This window comes from Lipophrys pholis (genome assembly GCF_963383615.2).
Source record: "Lipophrys pholis genome assembly, chromosome: 3".
Lineage (NCBI taxonomy): Eukaryota > Metazoa > Chordata > Actinopteri > Blenniiformes > Blenniidae > Lipophrys > Lipophrys pholis.
In genome coordinates, this window is record NC_137627.1 from 16,075,708 (window position 1) to 16,098,468 (window position 22,761).

Here is a 22,761-nt window from a genome sequence, read left to right on the forward strand (position 1 = left end):
ACAGTCTTGAGGAGGATATTGGTCCAGTGTTCAGGCTTCATCTAGCAGCCCAGCCAAGGTAATGACTATTTTTGGAGCCGCTGTGCGATGCGTCTCTGCTCACATCTTCCCACACTGGATGACAGGCCGATAGTCTGTCATATAGGAAGGCTTTATTCCTCTTGTCACTCAGTTGTCCAATTCTGCACTGCATTAAAATCAAAACCAAGTTTGTTTGAGTGCTATTATGAACTATAATCGTGTGTGTGTGTGTGTGTGTGTGTGTGTGTGTGTGTGTGTGTGTGTGTGTGTGTGTGTGTGTGTGTGTGTGTGTGTGTGTGTGTGTGTGTGTGTGTGTGTGTGTGTGTGTGTGTGTGTGTGAGAGGTAGATAGCATGTGACGCTTCGCTATGAAAGCTGGAACAAATATTCATTTATTCATTAAACACCGGGGCCATGAAGATCTGTTGTGACACCCTTTCTGTAGCTGCTAATGGATTGAATTAATTCCTGCTATTAGCTTCAGTTGTTCACAGTGAGTGTGCACTGCGAGCACGGGTGCGCACGCGCGTATGTATGTTATAATTAGAACATGTAGTATAGTGGATGTAGGAATTTATGCAAGCCATGAGTGTATGAGTACCTCCGTTTTCCAAGACATGTACTTGTGGGAGCCCTTGTATCCCAGTCCGTGTGTGTGTGTGTGTGTGTGTGTGTGTGTGTGTGTGTGTGTGTGTGTGTGTGTGTGTGTGTGTGTGTGTGTGTGTGTGTGTGTGTGTGTGTGTGTGTGTGTGTGTGTGTGTGTGTGTGTGTGTGTGTGTGTGTGTGTGTGTGTGTGTGTGTGTGTGTGTGTGTGTGTGTGTGTGTGTGTGTGTGTGTGTACCTGTTTTCATGACACAGCCTACATGAGTGCTGCACAGAAACATGGATGTCTGCTGGATTGACAGATCGAGAGATGGGAGAGTGCAGGAGAGGACGGATGGATGGGGGAGAGAGGGATGAATATTGACTGATCAGTAGAAAGATTGACAGCCAGAGAATAATAGGAGCATTCAGACTCTGCCTTTTTTCTTCTTTTCTTTTTTTTGTCGCTAACTTTCCTAGCACACCTATTTTTGTCCTCCTACGCTACAGAGACGGCTCCCGAATCCTCGGAGTGATTTATTATCCGATATGCAGAATCCTGATGTGTTTATATCCAAGAGTAATTTATTGGAAACCCTTTTGCGTCTTTTCGTTTGATTGGACAAGCTCAAGCAAAAACACTTTCTGATACATGAAAACTGCATGAAACCTAATCACATTTAGTCTCTGTAATGAAATTCCATTGCAGTGAGTTTGTGTTCATATTCTGATTATTTTAGAATGCATTATCCGAGTGTAATTCACTGTCTGGCTATTACCTTGTTAGTATTTTTTTTTCCCCCCCTTTTGCCTTTTGTAGAAACTCCATGCCCTTGGCTAAGTAAGCGTCCTCTTGCACGGAGGCCAAGATTAAAATAGGAGAATATCAGATATTTCATATTGTGTGTGTCAGAGGGCATTACACAGAGAGATGGCCGCGTCCAAATGAAATCTGCTGCCTTTCAGGACATGACAGGGGACAGCCAACACTCTCTGTCTGTGTACATGCGTGTCTGTTCCTGCACACGTGCATGCTTTTTGTTCAGCGCTTCCTCCTGTGTAACATGTGTTTCAGAGGGAACTTCTCTGGAGGAGCAAGTGCGAAGGATAAAGGACCTGGAGGCCATCGAGAGTGATTCCTTTGTTCCTCAGGCTTTCAAATCATCCCGGGATGACATAAAGGTGCGTTCTGTCTCTCTTTCTCTCCCTGCCCCTCACTCTCTCCGGCTTTTCACTCGGTCTCTTATTGAATTTCCCCTCCCTGCAAAGCTGTGCCGTCTGTCCAGAGACAGCCCAGACCAAATCAAACATTCCCATTCAGCGCCGCTCATTCCGACCTGAGACGGTTTCATCAGACGCTGCCGCTATTCGCCGCCTCCAAAGCGGCGGCACCCACACAAAAGCCACAGCAGGCCACAGCCAGCCTCTGCCTCCCTCTTCTCCAGTCCGACCCCCCCCCCCCCCCCACCACCACCACCACCTCCACCACCCGGTGGTGCAGATGCAGACAAAACACAGAAGTCATTATTGAAATGTTCCCGTCTCTGAAGAAACGGCAATTAGATTTGTTGGGGCTCGGGGCTGTTTGGAAAAGATCGGCGACAACATGTGACAGCAAACCCTCACAGGCATTTGGGATACCGTACATCTCGCTGAGCCTGACAAAGGTCGCGACCCCGTGTGGTTGTACGCAGCACGGACCGACTGCTCATGCACTGCAATAGTCTACCCCACCTGAGTAGGAATGTGCTGAACCACGGGATTCTTCAGGACCGGTCTGCTTGATTTGATGCTTTAGACCTTGTGAGGGTCTAATATAGAAGCTCCATGTATCTATATATTTTGATCGAGAGCGTTTGTTTGTGCGCTTCTGAACAGCCGCTTTAATTAGATTAGCCAAGACGTTGAAACTCTGACTGAAACATAGAGGTGCAACTTAAAACACCAGCATGTGATTGGTAAGTTAAGGGTTTTGTGAATGTCGTCACAAATCTTCACACTTTTTGATCTTGTCCTCAACATTAATTTGAGTTCTTTATCATTGTTGAGGGTCGTTTAGCTTCGCCGCGGCCCAATGAATTAACTGAAAAGTAAATTTTGTCAGTTTCAAGTGTCTTCTACATCTTGGTGATGGCTTCTGGTTAGAGACAAATCTCATTTTGTTAAATATTCTTATATTTTGAGAGACTGTGTTTTAAATTCTCATGAAGTTTAAGCTGAAAATGTGTTCATTCTTTAATTCTCTACTCTTACTGTGTTCAATTTGGAGTCAGAGTTGATTCCAGCTGACTATGGGCAAAGGCAGAGTGCACTCTGTTCATGTTGCTGGTCCAACACAGTTACAATTATAAATACTGTTTAGAGTAAAAGGTTTGATTTAACAGTATGTGTAACAAGTTATAGTTGGAATTATGGTAAGATACTAATTCGATAAACAAGCGACCGCTAAACCTTCAGAATGATACTAAAACCAAAGGCATGAAATAGAAGTGGCTCACGACACATGATGGAAATATATTGGCTTACTTTTGGGATAGATAACTTATTGGAGTACATAAAGAAAGCAGTTTTTGTAAGTAGATTAATCAGCTGCAAATTCAAGTTTACACAATTTTTTGAACAACTCTTGAGTTTCAGATCTGTCATTTGAATATTGTTTTTTTATTCTGACATAAAAGATCTGGACATTACTGTCGTGTTTGAGGAAGATTTTCATCCTCTAAGTAAAATAACTTCAGCTTACAATGTCTGCAACAACAAGAATTGTCGCTCCTTATAAAGGACATTTAAACCCTTGACACGTTTGGGTTTAAATCAAAATGTAATAATAATTCAAGCTTTTTGACTCGATTGGGCCAAAACCTAAACGTTTGCATATGGCTCGATTGCGTTTCAGTATTATTGCCCAAGAATACATGCTTGTGAGGTTTATTTAGTATTTAAAAGCGTTCAGCTTTGAGTTGTGACCATTAATAAATTCTAATCTACTGTTAATGAGGCGAGCTGAGTGAATCCTTTAATATCTCCTACAGTCGCTCTTCAAGAGAAAACCCTGCCTCTTTTCTTTTCTTTTTTCTTTCAAGCAGGCTGCCTTCATTAGAAATGTATATTCAGCATATAGTTCCCAAGAAATGTGATGACTGTTATCCTATCTGATATTTGGCGCGTCGCCATGCTTATTAGTCTGTGTGTTTTCATATCTCCCTCACTTTCTGTGTGCTGCCAAATGAATTTTAAATGGATAATTCCAACTGGGTAAACACTTGCTCTGGGGCTGGTATTAGCAGTGTTTGAAACATGAATGGAATTGGCAAAGTATTCATTTTGATATTTCTTCCTTATCAAGTACAACAAGGGGAGCAGGCCATCCGTTCAAATGTGTGTCCGACTCCAGTTTCCAGGAATATTCCCAGGGCTGGACGGAGACTTGTCCTGCATGTCTCCGCAGTGTTTTACGCCTTATTTTAGAGGGGTTTTTTTCCTTCGATTTTTTATTGATTTATTTATTTATTGCCATTTCTCCAGAGATATGTCCAAGCTGCAGTTCATCCGGAGATGGTTTTCCCCCCCCCTAATATTTGCATGTTAAAAATGTACTAATCATGTTGACTTGTCACAATAGCACGCTGGTGACTGATTCCGATTATGAAATGAGTAACTCATTTACAGTGACTTACGTTTCCGCGAGCAGATCACTTTTGTGGGAAATGGAAACAGTTGTAGAGCTGCTGTCTCTCCCTGTCCCGCTCCCCGGGGGCTGATATAATTGCACTCGTAGCGCCGTAATAAACATTTTGATGCAGATTTTTTTCATTTTAATTCATTCATTCGTTTGTTTTTCAAGAGCAGATGTCACACTACTGTCTGCCTAACTGCTGAAAATGATATAAATCAACACTACGGCGATTAAGTATGAACAAATAATTAAAGCATCCCACTGAGTCACGCACAAATTACTTTTCCAAGTCATTATTTATTTTCATTATAAGAATTGATAAAGTTACTTTGCAACTTTGCCTCATTTGAAATTGTTGATTTAGAATTGCAGCGTTCATTAAAAAAAAAAAAGAAGATGTTTTACATCAGAAGATGAATAAAGTGAAGTGTAAGAATAACATGCAGGATACGAGCAGAGCCTCGCGCTGCTTCCTGGTGTCCAGGTTCACCTCGTGAGCCTGTCTGTTACTGCCATCTGCTGGACAAAAGTCAAAGTGCATTTTGAAATTGTTGCGAGTCCCCTTTTTCTATATATATATATATATATATATATATATATATATATATATATATATATATATATATATATATATATAGTTGTACATTATATGTTCCATTTAGCATTTTGTTATAACTTCTAGCATTAGCATTTATTGTAAAAAAAAAAGACATTTCCACCTTTTGTCTTTCTTCTGTACTTCTCAGGAGTCTATCGAAAAACTCACCTCTTCAGTCCGTTCGTTTAGTCGTGCCTTGTCCTTCACATCATTACTTCTGTGTATTTATTCTCATTAATTTATCTTATCATCTTGTTATTGTGTACGCCATCTTTATCACAGCTTCCACACAGTAAATTTTGTGTTTTAATGTTTCATTCATGTCGAATATATAGTTTTACTTCCTTTTAGACTTCTAACTGTATTATTAAAGTATTAACTATTAATATGTTATATTATTTCTACTCACCTTTTAATGTTTGTATCTGTCACGTGTGAGGCACCTTAAGATGCGTTTTCCTCTCTGAAACGTAACATATCAAACAGATTATCCACAAGTTCTGACATGAGCTGATGGTGTGGGAGAGGCAGGGTGAAACTAGATGGTCTCCTTCGCAGGACAAACAGTCATGTACTCTCAACACCGATACAACTACAGGCAACAAAGAGTCACCAGTTAACCTGAAACACTGGTTTCTGGACTGAGGAAGGAAACCAAAGTATATAATACCTGAAGACACACAGGGAGAACATGCAAACGTCGGTCCTTAAGCACCCAGTCAGTGACTCTGTAAAAACATAAAATCCTTCAAAGATCCTCTGACATTTATCATGGAAGGTGGATGCAGTACAGTTTTTTAAGATGAGTTGATAATCCTGGAAACTATGAAATCAGCTTAAAATGATCATTGCTGTTTTGGGTGTCAGTTTCAATTGTCAGGTTCAATTCCTGGCCTCACCTGTCCTTGTGTTAAAGTATCTTTTTGTTCTAAACACACTGAGCTCAAAGTTGCTCCCAAGTACTTTGTCAAAGTTTCCCCTTGATGTTTGAGTCTGTGCATGAAACTGTATACTGAATGTTTGAATGTGACTGAACAGTTTGAGACTGCTCAATAGAACGTGGTGGCAGTGAAGCTCAATTGTCCTGATTTGAATGTTTTTTTTTTCTCATCGTCTCGTATTGCTTTTGTTTAATAGTAATGTGTGTGTGTGTGTGTGTGTGTGTGTGTGTGTGTGTGTGTGTGTGTGTGTGTGTGTGTGTGTGTGTGTGTGTGTGTGTGTGTGTGTGTGTGTGTGTGTGTGTGTGTGTGTGCGTGTGTGTGCGCGCAGACCGAGCCCGTTGAGGTGAAGCAGGAGTCGGAGAGGGCGAGTTCTCCGGACGTCACTCTTCCCATCTCCATCGTCTACAACGACACTGACACACTCGCCCATCCCAGTGTAAGTCTCTCCCCCCCCCCCCTCTCTCAGCGTTACATTTTTCCGTTTGCTTCAACGTCGCCACCCGGTTGTCATGCAGCTCGCAAACACACACTTTGTAATAACCTCTGAGCCAATGAGCACTTTGTAATCCTCCAGCATGGCTACAAGTGCTTGTCATTTTATTCACCGTCTTGCTTTTTATGAGCGCGGAGCCTCGGCTTATTGATTGATGGATAAACTTGGTAAACTTTTTCATTTGAAAACGCCTCTGCCGCGGTTACCGCTCCTCGCACCGCACCTCCATTTACACCACTTCTGCACCTTCTCATACGGCGCATCGTATCTTCTGGGACCCTGCGGTAGAGCAGTTTATAGCCTTCTAACATCACCTCCTCCTCCTCCTCCTCCTCCTCCACCTCCTCCTCCTCCTCCACCTCCTCCTCCGAACCAGACCAATGATGAAAAACGAGAAGGAAAACTTTAAACTCCAATAACGCTCCCTGGGGCTTCTCAGTCATCTATCTCCACTGGGGAAACCAAGTTATGCCCTGACGTATGCAGATAACCCCTTCGCATGCACACACAACACCCCCCCCCCCCCCCCCCCAGCTCACACACACACACACACAGTCTCAGACAGGCTGATGTATGGCAGCAATATGCCCCAGGCGGGGCCCGGCCCCAACTCCAGCTCCAGCTCCACTCCCAATTAGAACAGATGAGTCCCATTAGCCCGGCTCAGATACTGTCGTCCCACACACACACCCTCATTAGCACCGTGACACCAGCGCGGGGCCGACAGACAAGAACTCGCTGGTGTTGAATCTAACACGGCGGTAACATGCAGTGCAGCTGTAAGCAGCGCAGGTTAGTAATGAAGGATTGACGTGCCCGGGCGTCGCTCCACAATCTGCATAATAATAGACACACATCACCGCGTGGATGTACAGTGTCTACACACAGCCAGCATGTCAATATTATCTCTCATCGTGACACAAACACATTTAGTGAGTATAGAAATAATCTGGCACTTCCCTCCCGATGTCTCGGTGCCCTGAATCTGGGCCTCAGAGTCATTACGTTACTTCCTAATAAACAGATGCCTTCATTCATCAGACACTTGCAGCCGCAGTTTTATGGCCCTCTTACAATCAATATCATCACTTCTGGTGATTTACTACTTTGAATACCAGTCACACGCGTCTGCTCTTTCCGTCGCACGGCAAGAAGACTTGTCTGTTGAAGAAGCGGATTTCTTTTAGCACATTGTGAACCGAGTGGAAAAGGAGAGACGGGTGCCACACGTCGGCCTGTGCAGCAGCATCGTCACAGTGTCCGTACCGACGCTGAGGCCACGTGGGTCCAGGAGAGGCTTCCGTCACATCTGGGTCGTGACAATTACAATGTTTAAATATAGCACTGAGCAGCCATAACACTACTGTCACAATTACTAGAAGCAGGAGTTCACAGTGAGTCAAGTCTAAATATAGATTATGAAATGCAAATTTCGGTAAAGTACTTATGTCCGAATATAATTTGGTCTTCGATGAATACTGGTAGCTGCATGTCTCTATCCTCTGTTTTGGTAAATAAACTGATGGAGGAAATACAAAACCTTCTCTGGTAAATGTGACGGTTGATATAATAATAAAATGTATATTCATGGTTTCATTTGGTCGGATGGCGGAGTAGAATCTGACACACCAGGAGTCTCTACAGTGTGGGAGAGATCAGCCCACACTGCCCCCCTCCAGCTCCTGGAATGGATCGCAAAGCAATAACTGTTTTTCACATCACAAGATATTATTGTTTACCAATAATCCACTGGCAATGAAAACAGAACTCTGGGAAAATATCTGGAATGCTGTTTTGTATATTATCGTAGCGGACTGTTATATAATTTCAACTGGTCTCCTGTACACTTATGGTCAACTCTGACCTAAATACACATTTTAATGAATAATCAAGGTTTAGTTCATCATATTTTTCCAAACTTTTTAATTCCAAACGATCCTGTTGGGAGAAGGTCTCAGTGTGACCCCACTGAAGGTTGTCCACACTCTGAAAACCACCGCCACACACTTTACAAAAACTTAATAAAATAACAAGAAAAGAAGAAACGTAATGCAACATGTGAATGTTTAACATCCTGAACGTATCAAGAATGTCTGTCTTGTCCTGAAGTTGTCCTTTACCCTCCTCTGACCTTCCCGTCTGCGCTGACCTGCAGTTGTTCATGGACAAAGAGAAGGCCGAGGAGCTGTGGCTGACCAGGCTGGTGTCCCTGCGACAGGAGAGGCTGATGGGAAGTCCTGTCACCTGAGACACAGCCCTCTGTCCAGACCGCCCCTCCTGGTCCACACCTCCTTCACTCAGACCAGTCTGCTGCTCCTGTCTTAATCCCCCTCAGATTTGATCTGGTTTGTTTTTGGACGTCACAACATTTTTTTTTGTTGTTGTTTTTTTCCCCATTAATTTCTATTCGACAGGCTTTTCAACACAAATGAACGTTTTGTTTTTGTGGTGCTGATGTGCTTAATATTTTTATTAAAAGGAACGAGCCGGTTAAATAAACAATCTGCTGTCTTTTTTTTTTTTTTTTTTTTTGTCTTCATTTGTTTTTAATGAAGGAAAATCTCCCAGTTGATCTGTTGATCAGTTGATCTGTTGATCTGATGATCTGTTGATCTGATGATCTGTTGCCATGTGGAGGCAGAATTCTGATCCGTTTTGTCTTTTGTGATCAATTCAGTAAATAAAGCTGGTGTTGATGTTTTACACTAAACACAATGAAACATGATGTCCTTCTCATCGCCAGCATCAGGCTGGTAACTCATTACTGTCTTGAAATTAGAAATAGAGTAGAACCAGTTGGGGCGCAGCAGACCTCCGTCCTGCTCCACCTGCTCCACCTGCTGGCTGTCAGAATAAGCTCACTGTTGCTGTTTCACTATACTTCTGTTTACTGGAGAAGCAACGCCTCAGTTCTGCACTAACTCACTCGACCAGTCGGCGTCATGAAAGATGCTTCAGAACAGTCGTCTGTATCTACGAAAACCTGGGATGTCACTTCGCTTAGCGTTTATCTGAATATTGGATTTTTATTTTAAAACGATCAATCTGGTTATCTCAGGGACGAGTCTTATGATGAGGTTCTGCATGAGATTGTGTTTGTGATTTAATTCAAACTGAACAACATAACGTGTACCACCATTTGATGGGACAAAAGATTTTTCTCAACTTCAGAACTTCTCTTTATCTAGTAAAACTAACAATACTACCTAAAGAAGTAACTTGAAACGACTCAAGTTCTTATTTCCAGTGACCTGTGGCCTACTACTACTACTCATCTGGAATAACTTCTGGTATCGTCTTTAAAGTACTCTCTCTCCGTGTGTGTTTATGTTTCCCCAGTGTTGTGTGTTGCTGTTTAAGCACAGATGTATTCGTGTCAGCGTGGTCTGCACTCTGGACTATTTGTGGACCTGCCAGATGGTAAACCTATACCCAGTGTGGGACACGGTGTGTCGCTCTCCCATACTCTCCAAAATAGCAAGTGCTGTAATGAAATAATAAATAAGAATGCACCGGGGATTCACCAACGCAAACGCACGTATTAGATTTGACAGTATGAGTCGTTTGAAGCGATGGGGGAAATTTATGTGTGTGTGTGTGTGTGTGTGCGCGTGTGTGCGTGCGCGCGCGCCCTTATCTTGCATGTCAAGTGGCTGTTTCACGTGTCTTCACACCTGACCAGTGCCAGAGCAGAACTCACTATTGACACTGAATGTAGTCATTTAATCCTGCAGAGTTCCTTCATGTAACTTTGATACTGAGACTTTACAGAGTCGCAGTCTCTCTGACTCAGATAAACTCTTAACACAACTTTTTTTTTTTGGGGGGGGGGGGGGGGGGGGGGGTCACTTGTCGATCAAGAAATTTAAGGAGACATTTCTCGAAGGCCGTTGTCATAGCAGCCACCCACAACAAACGCACCGGGTCCAAGCGCTCCGAATATCCAGCCAATGAGAAGGCCGGAAGGACATCGCGTGGGCAGGTTGTCAGAGTGACAGCAGCTCTAAATCCTCCTCGTGGCAGGGAGCTTGCAGTGGACTGGTGTTAAGGCAGCCTCCGCTCGGTTTCGCGGTGGGCCCGTACACCATGCATCACCGTAAGAGCGCACCCCCAAACAGATTTCAAAATAAAATTGGGGTTCCAGTAAAAAGACATCTCGCCTTCATTAAGTTAGTTAATAAAACACAAATTAATATGCCAATAATGACACACAACAACAGACAAAATAAATGGATGTGTCATTGATGCAAACTATTGATAAAGTGATTCTAATAAAACTTAAAGCCTGCGAAGCAAAAAAATGAAACAGTTTCAGTCAGTTATTAATTACTATATACATTGGGTGCGTGTGCGTGTGAGCGCGTGTGTGTGTGCGCGTGCGTGCACTAAACAGCAGCCCATTCTAATCACTTCTGTCAAATTAAAAGCCCAACAAAACCAGCATATCCTGGCAAATTCAGATTGTCTTGTCTTGTCTTGTCTTGTCTTGTCTTGTCTTGTGTCCCTCTGTTGCCATAAATCCAATTCACTTTAGATTGATAGTAGGCCACCCTTAGGATGTGGAATATCAAAATAAGAGCCCCCTGAAATAGCACATCTGGATTCCAATCCCTCTAAAATCCGACTGATATTAAAAAGCAATTCCCTGTTCTCATAAAACCATTCCATATCAGATTGATAGTAGACCACTTCAGGATGTCACTCACTCACTAAGTCCCAGCTAAAACTGATGTGTCATTTCAAAATAAAAGCCAATTGAAAGTTTGAACATGACCAGACACTCAACATGACATCTCCCTTTTTAAAGTTGGATTACCTCAAAAGTTCCTTGTCATCATAAAGTCATTCCACATCACAGTGATAATGGACTCTCCCAGGATACCAGTCCGTTAAAATTAGGATACTCTGATGTGTCATTTTAAAATAAAAGCATTTGAAAATTGTAATATGACCAAACACTCGATATGATATTGCCTGATTTCAAGTTGGATAAATTCAAAGATTCCTAGTTATCATATAGTCATTCCACATCACAGTGAAGTTGACTATCCCATAATACCGCTCAGTAAATATTAAGGAATTTGTGTTATTTCAAAACAAAAGCACTTTGAAAATTGGAGTATGCCCAAACTCTCAGTTTATATTAGTGGATTTTAAATTCTAAATTTGATGGTCATTGCGCAGGTGTCTGGTAAAACGGCTCCATAGCGCCCCCTACATTGTTTTCACATTTGTAACATCTACCACGAGCAACACGTTTAGCACGTTTCGCCAATGTCCAAGAAATTTGCTCGACATATGCAGCACATTAAATTACACAAAAATATCACCGACACCCCCATACTCTAAATCCAACAGGGATTATTTGTTATGTATGCACAGTCCTCCTAGACACCATCCTCGGCTGCCCTTTATTTATATTATTGTTATTAACAAGTTGTCGTCTTTTTCCTGCAGTTTTTTTCTGCGAGTGACGAGTCCCGCACTTTGGGAGCACTGACAACAAAAGCACATCAAAACATTCGTAACGTTTGGAAATATGTTTTCTATAACTTTTGTTAACAATTTGGCCAACTGTTTCTAAATAAATCCCCAAAAACGGTGGAAAAATTTCCCATACAAAGTGGATGGGAGAGGCACCTTAAAGAAGAGGCAGACACACAACATTTTCTATGGAATTTTCCAGGAGAAACTGAAATCAGGCGATACCATGTTGAGAGTTTGGTCATATTACAATTTTCAAAGTGCTTTTATTTTGAAATCACACATTTGTGATGTGGAATGACTTTATGATGACTAGGAATTTTGGAAGTAATCCAACTTTAAATTATAATATATCATGTTTAGTGCTTGGTCATATTCAAACTTACAAATGGCTTTTATTTTGAAATGACACATCCGATTTGGCTGGGACTTTGTGAGTGACATCCTGAAGTGGCCTAATATCAATCTTACACAGAATGGTTTTAGGATAACAAGAATTTTCATTTTAATGTCAGTCTGTACTTAGAGGGAAAGGAGTCCAGATAGTCTAATTCTGACAGCCTTTATTTTGATATGCCACATCAGCTTGGGCTGGCACCTGGTGAGTGACATCCTGAGGTAGTCTGACATATATTGGGTTTATGATAACAGGGAATTTCCGTTTAATATCAAATCTGAAATTAGAGGGAAAGATTCCTTTACGTGCTTTTCATAGGGGCATTATTTTGATATGTCACATCCTGAACTGGTCTACTATCACTCTGCAGTGAAATGGGTTTATGGCAACAGAGGGATATCATTTTATATTAATCAGAATTTTCAAGATGTGCTGTTTTGTTGGGCTTTTATTTGAAAGACGTCAGCAGAATCTGAATATTCTTATTGTATTGTAGTAACATTAATACACCACTGACTGAAACTGAGGTTGTTTTTTGTTTTTTTTGTTGTTTAAAAATTTCTGTGGGCATTTCCTTTTCTCATTATTTCATTCCTCGTGGTTATTTAAGTATTGATAATGCACTCCTTTATTAGCTTTGTTGGTGCCTATTGTCATTAGCGGTAGTTTTAATTTGTGTATTCCTAACTAACTTCTAGATCTCGTTCGCGGGGATGTTTTATTTTGAAATGGGTTTGAGCGCGCCATTACGGTAATGCACAGTGTAAAGGCGCACTGGTGAACAGCGCGGCGGCTGGCTTGACTGTGTTTCCACAAGTGGGGGCCAGTTGTCACCAGTCTGCAAGCAGCAGGACTCCTGGTCATTTCATCCCTGTTCTCCTCAGAACGCTTCACAAAAACCGTGGAGATGCACAGAGACTTCGACGAGGATCCCTTCTTCTCGTGAGTGTGAAAACTTTTGTCAAACTCTCAGTGTTACCAGGTTTTTTTGGGCTTTTTTTGTTTGTTGCAATTTTAATGTCCGTTTGACTCAATAAAGAAGGGATGGTTGTATATTTATTTTTTAAAAAAAAAAGAAAGAAAGAAAGACATATCTCCGTCCACACTCGCTCTGTGTATTGACAACACAAACAAACAAACAACTGTGTGGGCACAAGCTAAGAATAAAGCGCAGTAAAGTGACGTTATTAATGTAATAATAGCCCGCTGTCAACACACACGTTCGGTTGCCACAGAAGGTAATAGATGTAGTTTGTAATTATCACTGATTTGAAGATGGGCCGTTTAATGACTCGCTTTTAATTTGTTAACTGTGGCTGTCAGTTGTGAGAATTCTACTCCATTATGATGAACAGCTTGTCAGTTTTTACTCTGTCGTGTTACCGTTTTACTTTAGTTTTTACAGTTGTGTAAAGCGTCTCAGTGTGCCTCGTTGCCTAGCAACAGATGACGTGAGGAGGCACATCATTGAGAAGATGATTTCCTTAAAACCCATTCAGAGCAGGGGTGTCGAACATAAGGCCCGCGTGCCAAAGCTGGCCGGGAGAGGCTCCGATCCGACCGCCAAACTACCAAGCAAGCTGTAAAAAAATTCTAAGGAAGCGTTGGTTATTTTTTTTAAACCAACTTCTCAAACACAGCAGACACAAGGCAGGACTGAGACCTGAGCTGAAAACATACATAATGCAACAGCCACAGGAGAGGCTTATTTTATGGATATTTCACTGTATTTTTGCAGGTTGAAGGTTTCATCAAATTCAACTTTATGTTGAGATTGTACATCATTTTTGGTCATAATTGTTTAGTTTATTTGTGGAAATGTAGACATTTCCATCACCAATACTCTGCGCCACGACAAAGAAAAACCTCGGAGACTAAATTTAAAAGTGATGGCTCTGTTTCCCTGATCCGGCCCAGTCTGGGCTGCATGTGGCCTCTGAATTAAGATGAGTGTGACGCCCCCGGTCTGGAGTGACCACAGAGGGTACCAAGAGGTCAACATGTGATAAACATGAAGCCTCACATTGATGTCTTTCTTTTTTTTTAATCAAACCTTTAATTATTCAGTTAGTGTGTTTTTGTTATTATTGCTTTTGTTGTTGCTGTTCATTTAGCCTTTGTTTGTTGGGGTATTTTTTACTTTGGTAAGAGGACTCATTCTAACATTGGGACTGATCGTGTAGCTTTAAGGTTGGAATAGAATGAAGGGAAGCAACTTGGACGCATTGATTGACATCACCTGAACCAAATTTGGCGTTCGGGACGTGAAACTCCACCGCTGCAGGAAATTATATTTCAAATAAAAACGAAGCAAATTTTCTCAGTTAGTCTGCTTAATATCAAGTATTGTTTGTTTGTTGTTTCATTCTTCCATTCAAGCTTTATACGTTACAGCATATTTGTGTCTCTGTGTGGTTTTTTTTTTTTATCCCTTTATAGTCTCAGTATTGTAGGGAAAGGAATTAACTCATACTTCTGACGTCGTTTGGAATCCAGAGGACGTGCTCAGTAGTAGAGGCAGACGCGGCGCTGCAATAGCTTTGATTTATTGCCTGGGCGAATGCGTGCTAAGTCAGTGTGGCCACACTTGACCCTACTCTTAAGATGAGTAGTGAAGATGTTTGAAAGTATTTTTGGACTGCTCCTCATCGTCAGTTTGTTGTTTTGATTAATAAGCTCCAGGCCGGAGTGGGGAAAAGAGGTCATTGTCAAAGATGCACCCAGTCGGTCTCTAATCAGAACATGTTCGTTTGTATCTCGGTGCTTTCACACTCACAGATGTGCAGTTTTTACTATCGTCCCCCTGTGAACTTTACGATGTTTTATTCCTTGACTTCCTTTTCCTTTTCCTACAGGGACCCCTTTCGTGCTCACAGGGAGCACATGCGGCAGATGATGCGCAGCTTCTCGGAGCCCTTCGGAGGGCCCGTCGTGCCCAGTTTAACAGACGGGAGACACCACGGTGGCCACGAACTGGTGGAACAGCCTCGTTCCTCCCACGTACTGTCCAATGACCACAGGGTAAGAACGTGCACGCGAAAGACGACTACAATTTTGAGTGGTCCTGGTTCAGCGTGAGGCCACACAGCTCGACAGTATGGTTTTTAACGTGGATGTGCACGACCTACAAAATGACTTGGGTCTATATGGGACAGCGGATGAAGCGTCACTCGCGCCGTCGGGCCCCTTGTGACGTAGCAGATCAGTGTTTGGAAGAAGTGCTAAGTTTACTGAGGTTCCAGTGGAAGCCGTCCACTGGAACGCTACCCGCTGAGGTATGGGGCCCTTGTGAGTTTCTGATTTTGTGTAAGGGCAACCCTGTTGGCCTCTTTAGAAAGTTATATCCAGCCCCGAGGAGCCCTATTTATAGTGCATTGTTCCACTGACACACTACTGTTCACACACACTGTTCCGATGAACTGCTGAGTCGTAGTGTGGATTAACTGTAAACTCTAAAAGTTAACCAGACAAGAATTCAGTTTGGAGCGTTTTCATGACAGGAAACTCTGCCAGATGATGAAGCTTGTAAAGTCAGTACTATCTCCTGCTGCTTCTACACACATGGAAACACTGTTTTGGTCGGCGAATGAAGATCTATTCACTTTAAGTGCGCTACAGTTGGTTCATGACATGAATAACTACCATTTCTTAAGTGACATCACATGAGCTGTCGTTGATTGAAACATCCGATTTGCTTGCTGAAGCCATCGAGTTCCAAATGGGAAGTTCCGAGTTTGACAGGTGCCAACTTGTATTTCCCTCCCTGGAAAGTGGCACCTTTTCAAAATGTTGTCATGAAAGCAGCACTCCGCTGCTTTGTTAGGAGGAGTTGGACTCCATGCAAACGTATGTTTGCTCCAATGTTCATGAAAGGTGTGATTTGAAGATACACACTTACTACTTGTATTCAAATACAGACGAGCGGGAGGAAGACGGGCAGCTGTACGTCCCTACTGCCTAACCTTTTCCCAGATCTCCTGCTCCAGTTCACAGTTAGCCCTGCTAAGTCAATCCGAGTCCCTTTAATCCCGCCACCTCACGACAGCCTGTATATTTGTCCTTGGTAACGACTTTCATTGTGGCTTCGTTTGCCAGCGGCCGACTTCCTCGTTATTAACATGATGCCATGAAGGAGCTCACGCCAGCGGAGGAGGGGCTGCGGTGACTGATGAACTCGGTGACAGAGAGTGAAGTGGTGCAACACTGCAAAATACCCATCCGAACAAATTAGTCCATCTAATACGGCGACGGGTTTTCTGGTTTTGAATAGCTCCGGTGTGTTATTTGACTTATTAATCACTTGTTGACAGGTTGCCGTGTACTCGCGAAAATAATTGGTCCACAAAAAATAATGTCACTGTGAAAGTTTGTGTGGTTCGGTGAATGGCAATGGGGCTGGATATTTGCTCATTATGGTACCGCAACCTGTTGATGGCAAAGTACTAATTGAGTCTTGTTGCAACGGTGATGTCAAGGAGCAACATGATCTTGTGAAGCGTTAAAGTGTTTTTGCTGCACAGTAGCCAATGAGACGTTCATGAAGAAGATCATGCTTTTCTCCATATGCATAACCTAATTCATTATCAATCAGTGAAAAACAGAGTACCAACTCTACAGAAAGATATTGTGGCTTCGTCAATATGGTTTCATCACAAAATCCTGCTCCTCTGCTCTCACGCTGACTCGCTGATCTGAGGAGGAGGAGCAGAGCCGCCCTCTGGCCACAGGTCTGGAGCTGAGCTGCTGCTGCTGTGCTCTTAGGTTTGTACCGGCTTGTTTAGATGTCATGGACACTCTGTTTTCCCCGTCGTTGCTCTCTTTTCGTCCATCTGCTTCGTGGAACGTGCCTTGGCAGCGCCGGCGCATTAGCAGCCAGATGACAGACAGCTCGCTCTCAAACGGTTCTCCGATATCACAGGCACAAATGTGGACATGAAAGTCCTTGTAAAACGCATGCATACAGCACGAAACCGTGGTCAGAGCCAACGTTACACACAATCACAGCATGGAGATCACACACACACACACACACACACACACACACACACACACACACACACACACACACACACACACACACAGAGGCCTGATAATGCTGTTGGGCTTGTACTCGTTCATGTATTGTCTTACTAAGCATTAGATTCCCAGTGGAGAAATAAGCCCGGTATTACCTTCCAAGGCTGCGACGAGTACTCACATTTCTCCAACTCTTGCCAATATCCACAACCGAGTTCATATCACTTTTCAAAGCAGTCATTCATCTGAGCACTTGTTTACAAAAGTGCCGTTCGATGGCGCTCGAGTATCTTCCCGGGTTACATGCACTTTCTCTGATTCTGTGGTCTGCTCCGCGGTCCTACGGCTATAAGCAGGAAGTAACCAAAGCAGACAGACCTGGCACTGCCTCTAATGTACACTCGTATCGTTTCAGCCAGATTTCAGGAGGAGCTCATTCCCAGGTGGTCCTGGGTGAAGGTGGCGTACGCTCCGGACAGGTCGCCGGTCCGTCACAGGGCAAACAAACATTCACATCTATGGGCGATTTACCGTGGCCATGCGTTAGACTGTGGGAGAGAAACCAGAGGAGTTAAACAAAACCCACATGAACACACAGAAAAACATGCAGACTCCACACAAAAACATCCCCAGAACAGGAAACTGGGATTTTCTGACAGCGTCACCTACATCACCGTGGCAACAGTCACAACTCCCACGTTCAGCGTCCTCCTCCCTTTTCTTCTGGCCTTTTAAAATATTAGACCACACATTCACCAGCTGGTGATGCATCATGTTCATCATCACCAATATCCAAAAGTGTGTTTCAAACATGTCTGGGAAACGGCCATGTGGTCATATTCAGCTCTGCAAACGAATTGCCCATTTGATGGATTCCTGACGTAGACAACATTGGGCCAGTTTTCTTGCTCTGCCTTGCACTTGGTAAGGTATTGTTTAAGTGGTGACCAAGAGGGAAAATACAAACAGCACTTTTATTTCATAGCCGCCATGCACTGCTCCACACGGTCATGTTCTGTATGAGATGAGACCAAAGTGATCGTGTCAGTTTAGCAGAGTCTAGACAGCCCAAAATAATGTGTAATGTGTGGACCGTTGGTCCTGCCTGTGTTCTCTATGTTGTGCCCTCAGTCTCTCCTCTGCTCACCCTGAGTCTAAATATAATGCAGGCAGATATGTAACTGGCATTTATTAGTTCATAGATGCCACTGTGGGATAAAATTGGCCACAAGGCTTCACAGATACGGGTCAGGAGCATTTTACATCGGCTTGACCTTTTGAAAAGAGCTGAGAGAGCAGCCTTGGACTCTTCGACCCCCCCCCCCCCCCCCCCCCCCCCCCCCCCGTTAGATCTCCTTCCTGACTGGTCCTGCCGGGCCACTGTTGCCTTCCCAGAATGAAGCTCAGTTTCAGTGTTAAATCCACACTAATCTCTGGCAATGCGACCCAATTACACGTGGAACACAAGTCATTCAACACCACACTGATTACGCACAATGCCCCTGCACATCACACCCCCAGAACATGCGCTCACACACATAGTGACGGCCATTGAGACGCTTATCCACGACCACGGGGGTCACAAACACCTGCGCTGTTTGTTGGCGCTGGGAACACGGGAGTCTGACCGAAGGCTCACCGCTCGCCGTCTCCTCGCTTCTTGGTGCTCACATTTGCAGGAGGTGGCTGTGATTCAGGCCACGAGGAAGGGAAGGCTGTGTCAGAGGCTTAGTTACTGGTGTAGCACGACTTCACGGCTCACTGGCAGCTCCTGCAACAAACATGCAAAGATGACCCAGGACTTGTGAGAGCCTATTCTATAGTGAGTCATGATGCAGCTGATTTCAGGCTTAATCGTGGACCTACTGTGAGTCGTAATGTCTTCTGGCTGTTCTCTGGCTGATTAGAATTGGTGCAATAACACACACAAGTATTCAGGTGAAACTGATATTTTCATTTTCATTCACAGGATATGAGCCAGTCACTGTGTCCCTTTGGCAGTGGTGACAGTCCGGTCAGTAGACTGCTCCTCTGTTTTCCTTCCGCTCCCATTCGAAGGCATGCTGAGCTTAGTGCACGCTTAAACTCACAAAAGCCTCCTAATAAGTCACAGCACTTCTACTGGATGGATTGCGCCGGAAGTTTCACCTGCAAGTCAACCGATAAACACAATGAGGGATTTTTGTTAGTTGCCTTGGTGCAATTGACATTTTTTACATTTTTTCTGTCAAATCACAGTCAGGTCCATGTCGACAAATGAGATTTATCATTAACAACGAGGTCATTGAGATAAAAGTAACAACCCTGTAGTAAAAAAATAATAATAGTAATAATAACCTGAATACGCCCCCTGATAAACACCTGACTCATGCTGGGGACTTAGTACCTGCTTTTGAGATGAATGTCAGCGGGTCGCATGTAGTGAAGTGATAAAATGTGAATAACCAGGTTACAGTGTTCCAGACGGCTCGCATGGAGACACTTTTAGCCCACAGTCGTGTGTGTGTGTGTGTGTGTGTGTGCGTGCGTGCGTGCGTGCGTGTGTGTGTGTGTGTGTGTGTGTGTACACACGCCGAAGGTGTTTATGGACTGATAACACCAAGCGACCAGGTGACACACGAGTCCAGCCATTGAAATCTTTTAGCCTTTCCCTTTATTCTCCTTTCTGTGTTCACACAGGACGCCATGAGGAATCCTTTCGGCATGTTTGACAGCATAATGTCCAACATGAGAAACGTGAGACTGGATGACATGCACAGAAACTTTGTGAGTCCAACTCGACAAATGATTTCCCGCTCTCGTGGCGACTGCTGCGTCGCACCAGATATCTCATAAGTGGGCTTTTTTTTTATTTTTTTTAATGTTTTGTTTTTCAGGAAAAGGCAGCTCCAGACTCAACCTCGCACTCGTTCCACTCCTCATCGGTCACGACGTACTCTAAAGTTGGAAATGAGCCTCCCAAGCTCTTCCAGGCGACCTCCACGACCCGCCATGCTCCTGGAGGGGTTAGTACCCCCATTTATTTAAATATAAACCACTTTTCCTTGTAGGTAATAATGTCTCTGTCTTCCAGATAAAGGAAACCCGGCACGCGGTTAAAGACTCTGAGAGCGGTCTGCAGAAAATGAGAATCGGTCACCACATCCAGGACCGGGGACATGTTGTCGAGAAAAAACTCAACAAAAAAACCGGGGAGAAGGAGTTCAACCAGGACTTTCAGAATATGGACGAGTGTATATTAAGACTTTTCATATCTCGAGTGTTTGGATTGTAATGAACTGGAAGGGGAAGTCATTACTATCCTTGAGTGTGTATTATTAACTCTGTTTGAAGGAACTAAACTAGCACCAGAAAAGATTCTGTAACTCCTTCTGAATTAGATTTGACATATTTCAATGTTTTCCACTGGTTTTAAGACACATGCTATATTTTGTTTTCCTTAAAAGATGAAATTGACCCATGATTACAAAACCAAACTTAATTGTTTTATCAGATGTTGGCATTGGTTTGATTATTTATTTTCTTTATCTGACTCGTACAGCACTTTACTCAACGTGTGTTAGTCATGAATTAGCTGTGTCAATAGACATGGTTCGGTCGTATGACTTCACCCTTTCAGGTCATTTTCTAACTTCTTTACGTCCTCTGACACCTTCAGTCTATCTGACATGATTGTGATTCCCCATCCTCAGCTGAAGCGCAGTCTTTTGATGACGAGTGGCAGCAGGAGGTGTCAAAGTTTCAGTCGTCCAGCCCCATGTCCTGCCTGAAGGAACCTCGACCCCGCGCCGCTCGCAGAGCAGCCCCACAGGTCAGTATTGAGGGCGCGTGCAGAGCTGGGGACAGGGCGGAGACTGTTCTCATGGTGTGACACAGACACCAAACCCTGATCGTTTTACTTCTGTATGTGTTCAGCTTACGTACACAGAACAAGAAAAGAGCGACAACGCTGAAGGGAGAAGAAGGGTGAAAGACTCAGACGCGGCAACGCAGGAGAAACCTCAGTGATGGCTAAGGCTCATTAAAGTCTTTTAGACCGTATACGTCATAACCTGGTGCTTCCCCCACAACCCCGCCGACAAACACACACAGAGGACGCTGACCTCGGCTTTCAATGACTTCAGTTTTATCAGTGGTTTCACATATTGTGACCCGTCTGCATTGTGGATGACTCTCCTGTTTGACTGGAAGTGTGCTGAAACGTTCTGAGTGTCTCCTACAAAGTACATGAACAACAACAACAAAACATTTTTAAAAGTCAGTTTCTTGTAAAAAAAAAAAATAAAAAATCAATCAATAAATGAATTAAGGTGTGAAAAGAGGAAACATTACCAACCTTCTTCTGGTTTCTTTACCAATCACATTCTGTCCTTTATATCACAATGCAGCAGGATATTCTAACTTGTAAACCAGGTGAATTTGTCTTGTAGGTTTCTGACATTTGACGGAGCTAAAACCAGCCAAATCAATAACCTGGGATAAATATTTAGTGGCTGTAATAATGTTGAATCTCAGAATTAAGTTATTATATGTCCTTTCGACCCACAAGCAGTTTCTATATTTTTTTGTTCGTCATTAAAATGTTATTTTGTTTCCAGCGATAAACAGAATGTTTTGAGTTATTGACTCGTGTGAGTTCCACTGATGCACTTGGATAATATCCAGTGTCTGTAACTGTGGTCTTCTGGACGATGTATTTTATCTGCTGTAATCTTTGTAAAAAGAAAGCACTACTACCTTTCCCTTTTTTTTTTCTATTGTTGCTTTGGTTTCTCTTGTTTTTCTTTGGATGAACTCTGCACTGGACGGACTTGTGTCGACGTGTGGAATTACTCTCCAGAATTTGAATTTTACCTCTTGTATATTTTCCACAAGCTTTCACAGTGACGTCTGTGACAAAACAGGCTGTCCAAAATAAAAAAAAAGGAAAGATTTATCTGCTGAGAGTTTTTTTTTATTTGTCTAACTATCAGATACTAATGAGGCTAATCGACTCGGTGGAGAAATGCTGAATAACTGATGGGGAAACTTCTCCGGAGGGAGTTTGAGTGCCAGCCTGCGTTGTGATAAACCCTGTGTGCCTGGTACTGACCCGGGGAGGTATTTTGGGATCTGAGCACTTGTCAGTGGCTCAGATGAGTCTGAGATGTTACACAGCTGCAGGCCGGCGCTGCACGTCAGACGACAACGGCTTCTTGGCCTCAACACGCGGCAGGACGACAAACACGGGGAAAAAAAACAATGATCCGAGAAATACAATCGTCTTGTGTCTTTGTAGCCGTGACAGGCTACGAATTAAAACGGTGGATACGCTTCACGTTCTCCCTGTGTCTGCATGGCTTCCCTCTGGGTTCTCTGGCTCCGCTTTACTATCTGAACACATGCTTGTTCCATGAAGTGTTGATTTTGTGAGTCATTGTGTCTCTCTGAGCTGCGATTTGACCCTCTGATGGACTGTCGCCCTGCAGTGGATCATACTGCAAAGGTTTCAGCCGTGCCTTAAACAAATGCTAATATTCCCTGAAGCAATCCCAAAGAGGAAACACTTGACTTC

At 43.3% G+C, this 22,761-nt stretch overlaps 2 protein-coding genes across 7 annotated transcripts in view; both read left to right on the forward strand.

Annotated features, from left to right (window-relative positions):
- rsrc1 (arginine/serine-rich coiled-coil 1) overlaps positions 1–9,027 on the forward strand; it is a 148,097-nt gene extending 139,070 nt beyond the window's left edge. For all 4 annotated transcript variants that reach the window (XM_080460396.1, XM_080460398.1, XM_080460399.1 and 1 more), the window contains 3 exons: positions 1,678–1,784; positions 6,146–6,253; positions 8,466–9,027. In XM_080460396.1, the coding sequence (XP_080316522.1) occupies positions 1,678–1,784; positions 6,146–6,253; positions 8,466–8,558 (308 nt within the window). In that variant the 3' untranslated portion in view covers positions 8,559–9,027. The remainder of the gene's footprint in view (positions 1–1,677; positions 1,785–6,145; positions 6,254–8,465) is intronic.
- A 3,937-nt stretch (positions 9,028–12,964) lies between these two features.
- mlf1 (myeloid leukemia factor 1) lies at positions 12,965–22,520 on the forward strand. Of its 3 annotated transcripts, none has more exons than XM_080459181.1 (8): positions 12,965–13,133; positions 15,047–15,212; positions 19,177–19,221; positions 19,887–19,973; positions 20,084–20,212; positions 20,281–20,440; positions 20,900–21,018; positions 21,123–22,149. In XM_080459181.1, exons 1-8 carry the CDS (start codon positions 13,099–13,101, stop codon positions 21,213–21,215), a joined length of 834 nt encoding a protein of 277 aa, XP_080315307.1. In that variant the 5' UTR covers positions 12,965–13,098; the 3' UTR covers positions 21,216–22,149. The 3 variants fall into 3 exon arrangements, with proteins under 3 accessions (XP_080315307.1, XP_080315309.1, XP_080315308.1); XM_080459182.1 differs by lacking the exon at positions 12,965–13,133 and adding an exon at positions 14,702–14,935 and having other exon boundaries at positions 21,123–22,118; XM_080459183.1 differs by lacking the exon at positions 19,177–19,221 and having other exon boundaries at positions 21,123–22,520.
- The last annotated feature ends 241 nt before the right edge of the window (positions 22,521–22,761 follow it).

What these genes read in the sequence shown, in the direction of transcription:
- mlf1 (XM_080459181.1), top strand. Translation starts at nt 13,099, where the DNA reads ATGCACAGAGACTTCGACGAGGATCCCTTCTTCTC. An exon ending in TTGGCAGTGGTGACAGTCCG is followed by an intron (nt 19,222 to 19,886) that starts GTCAGTAGACTG and finishes GTGTTCACACAG; the next exon opens with GACGCCATGAGGAATCCTTT. An exon ending in CTCGCAGAGCAGCCCCACAG is followed by an intron (nt 21,019 to 21,122) that starts GTCAGTATTGAG and finishes GTATGTGTTCAG; the next exon opens with CTTACGTACACAGAACAAGA.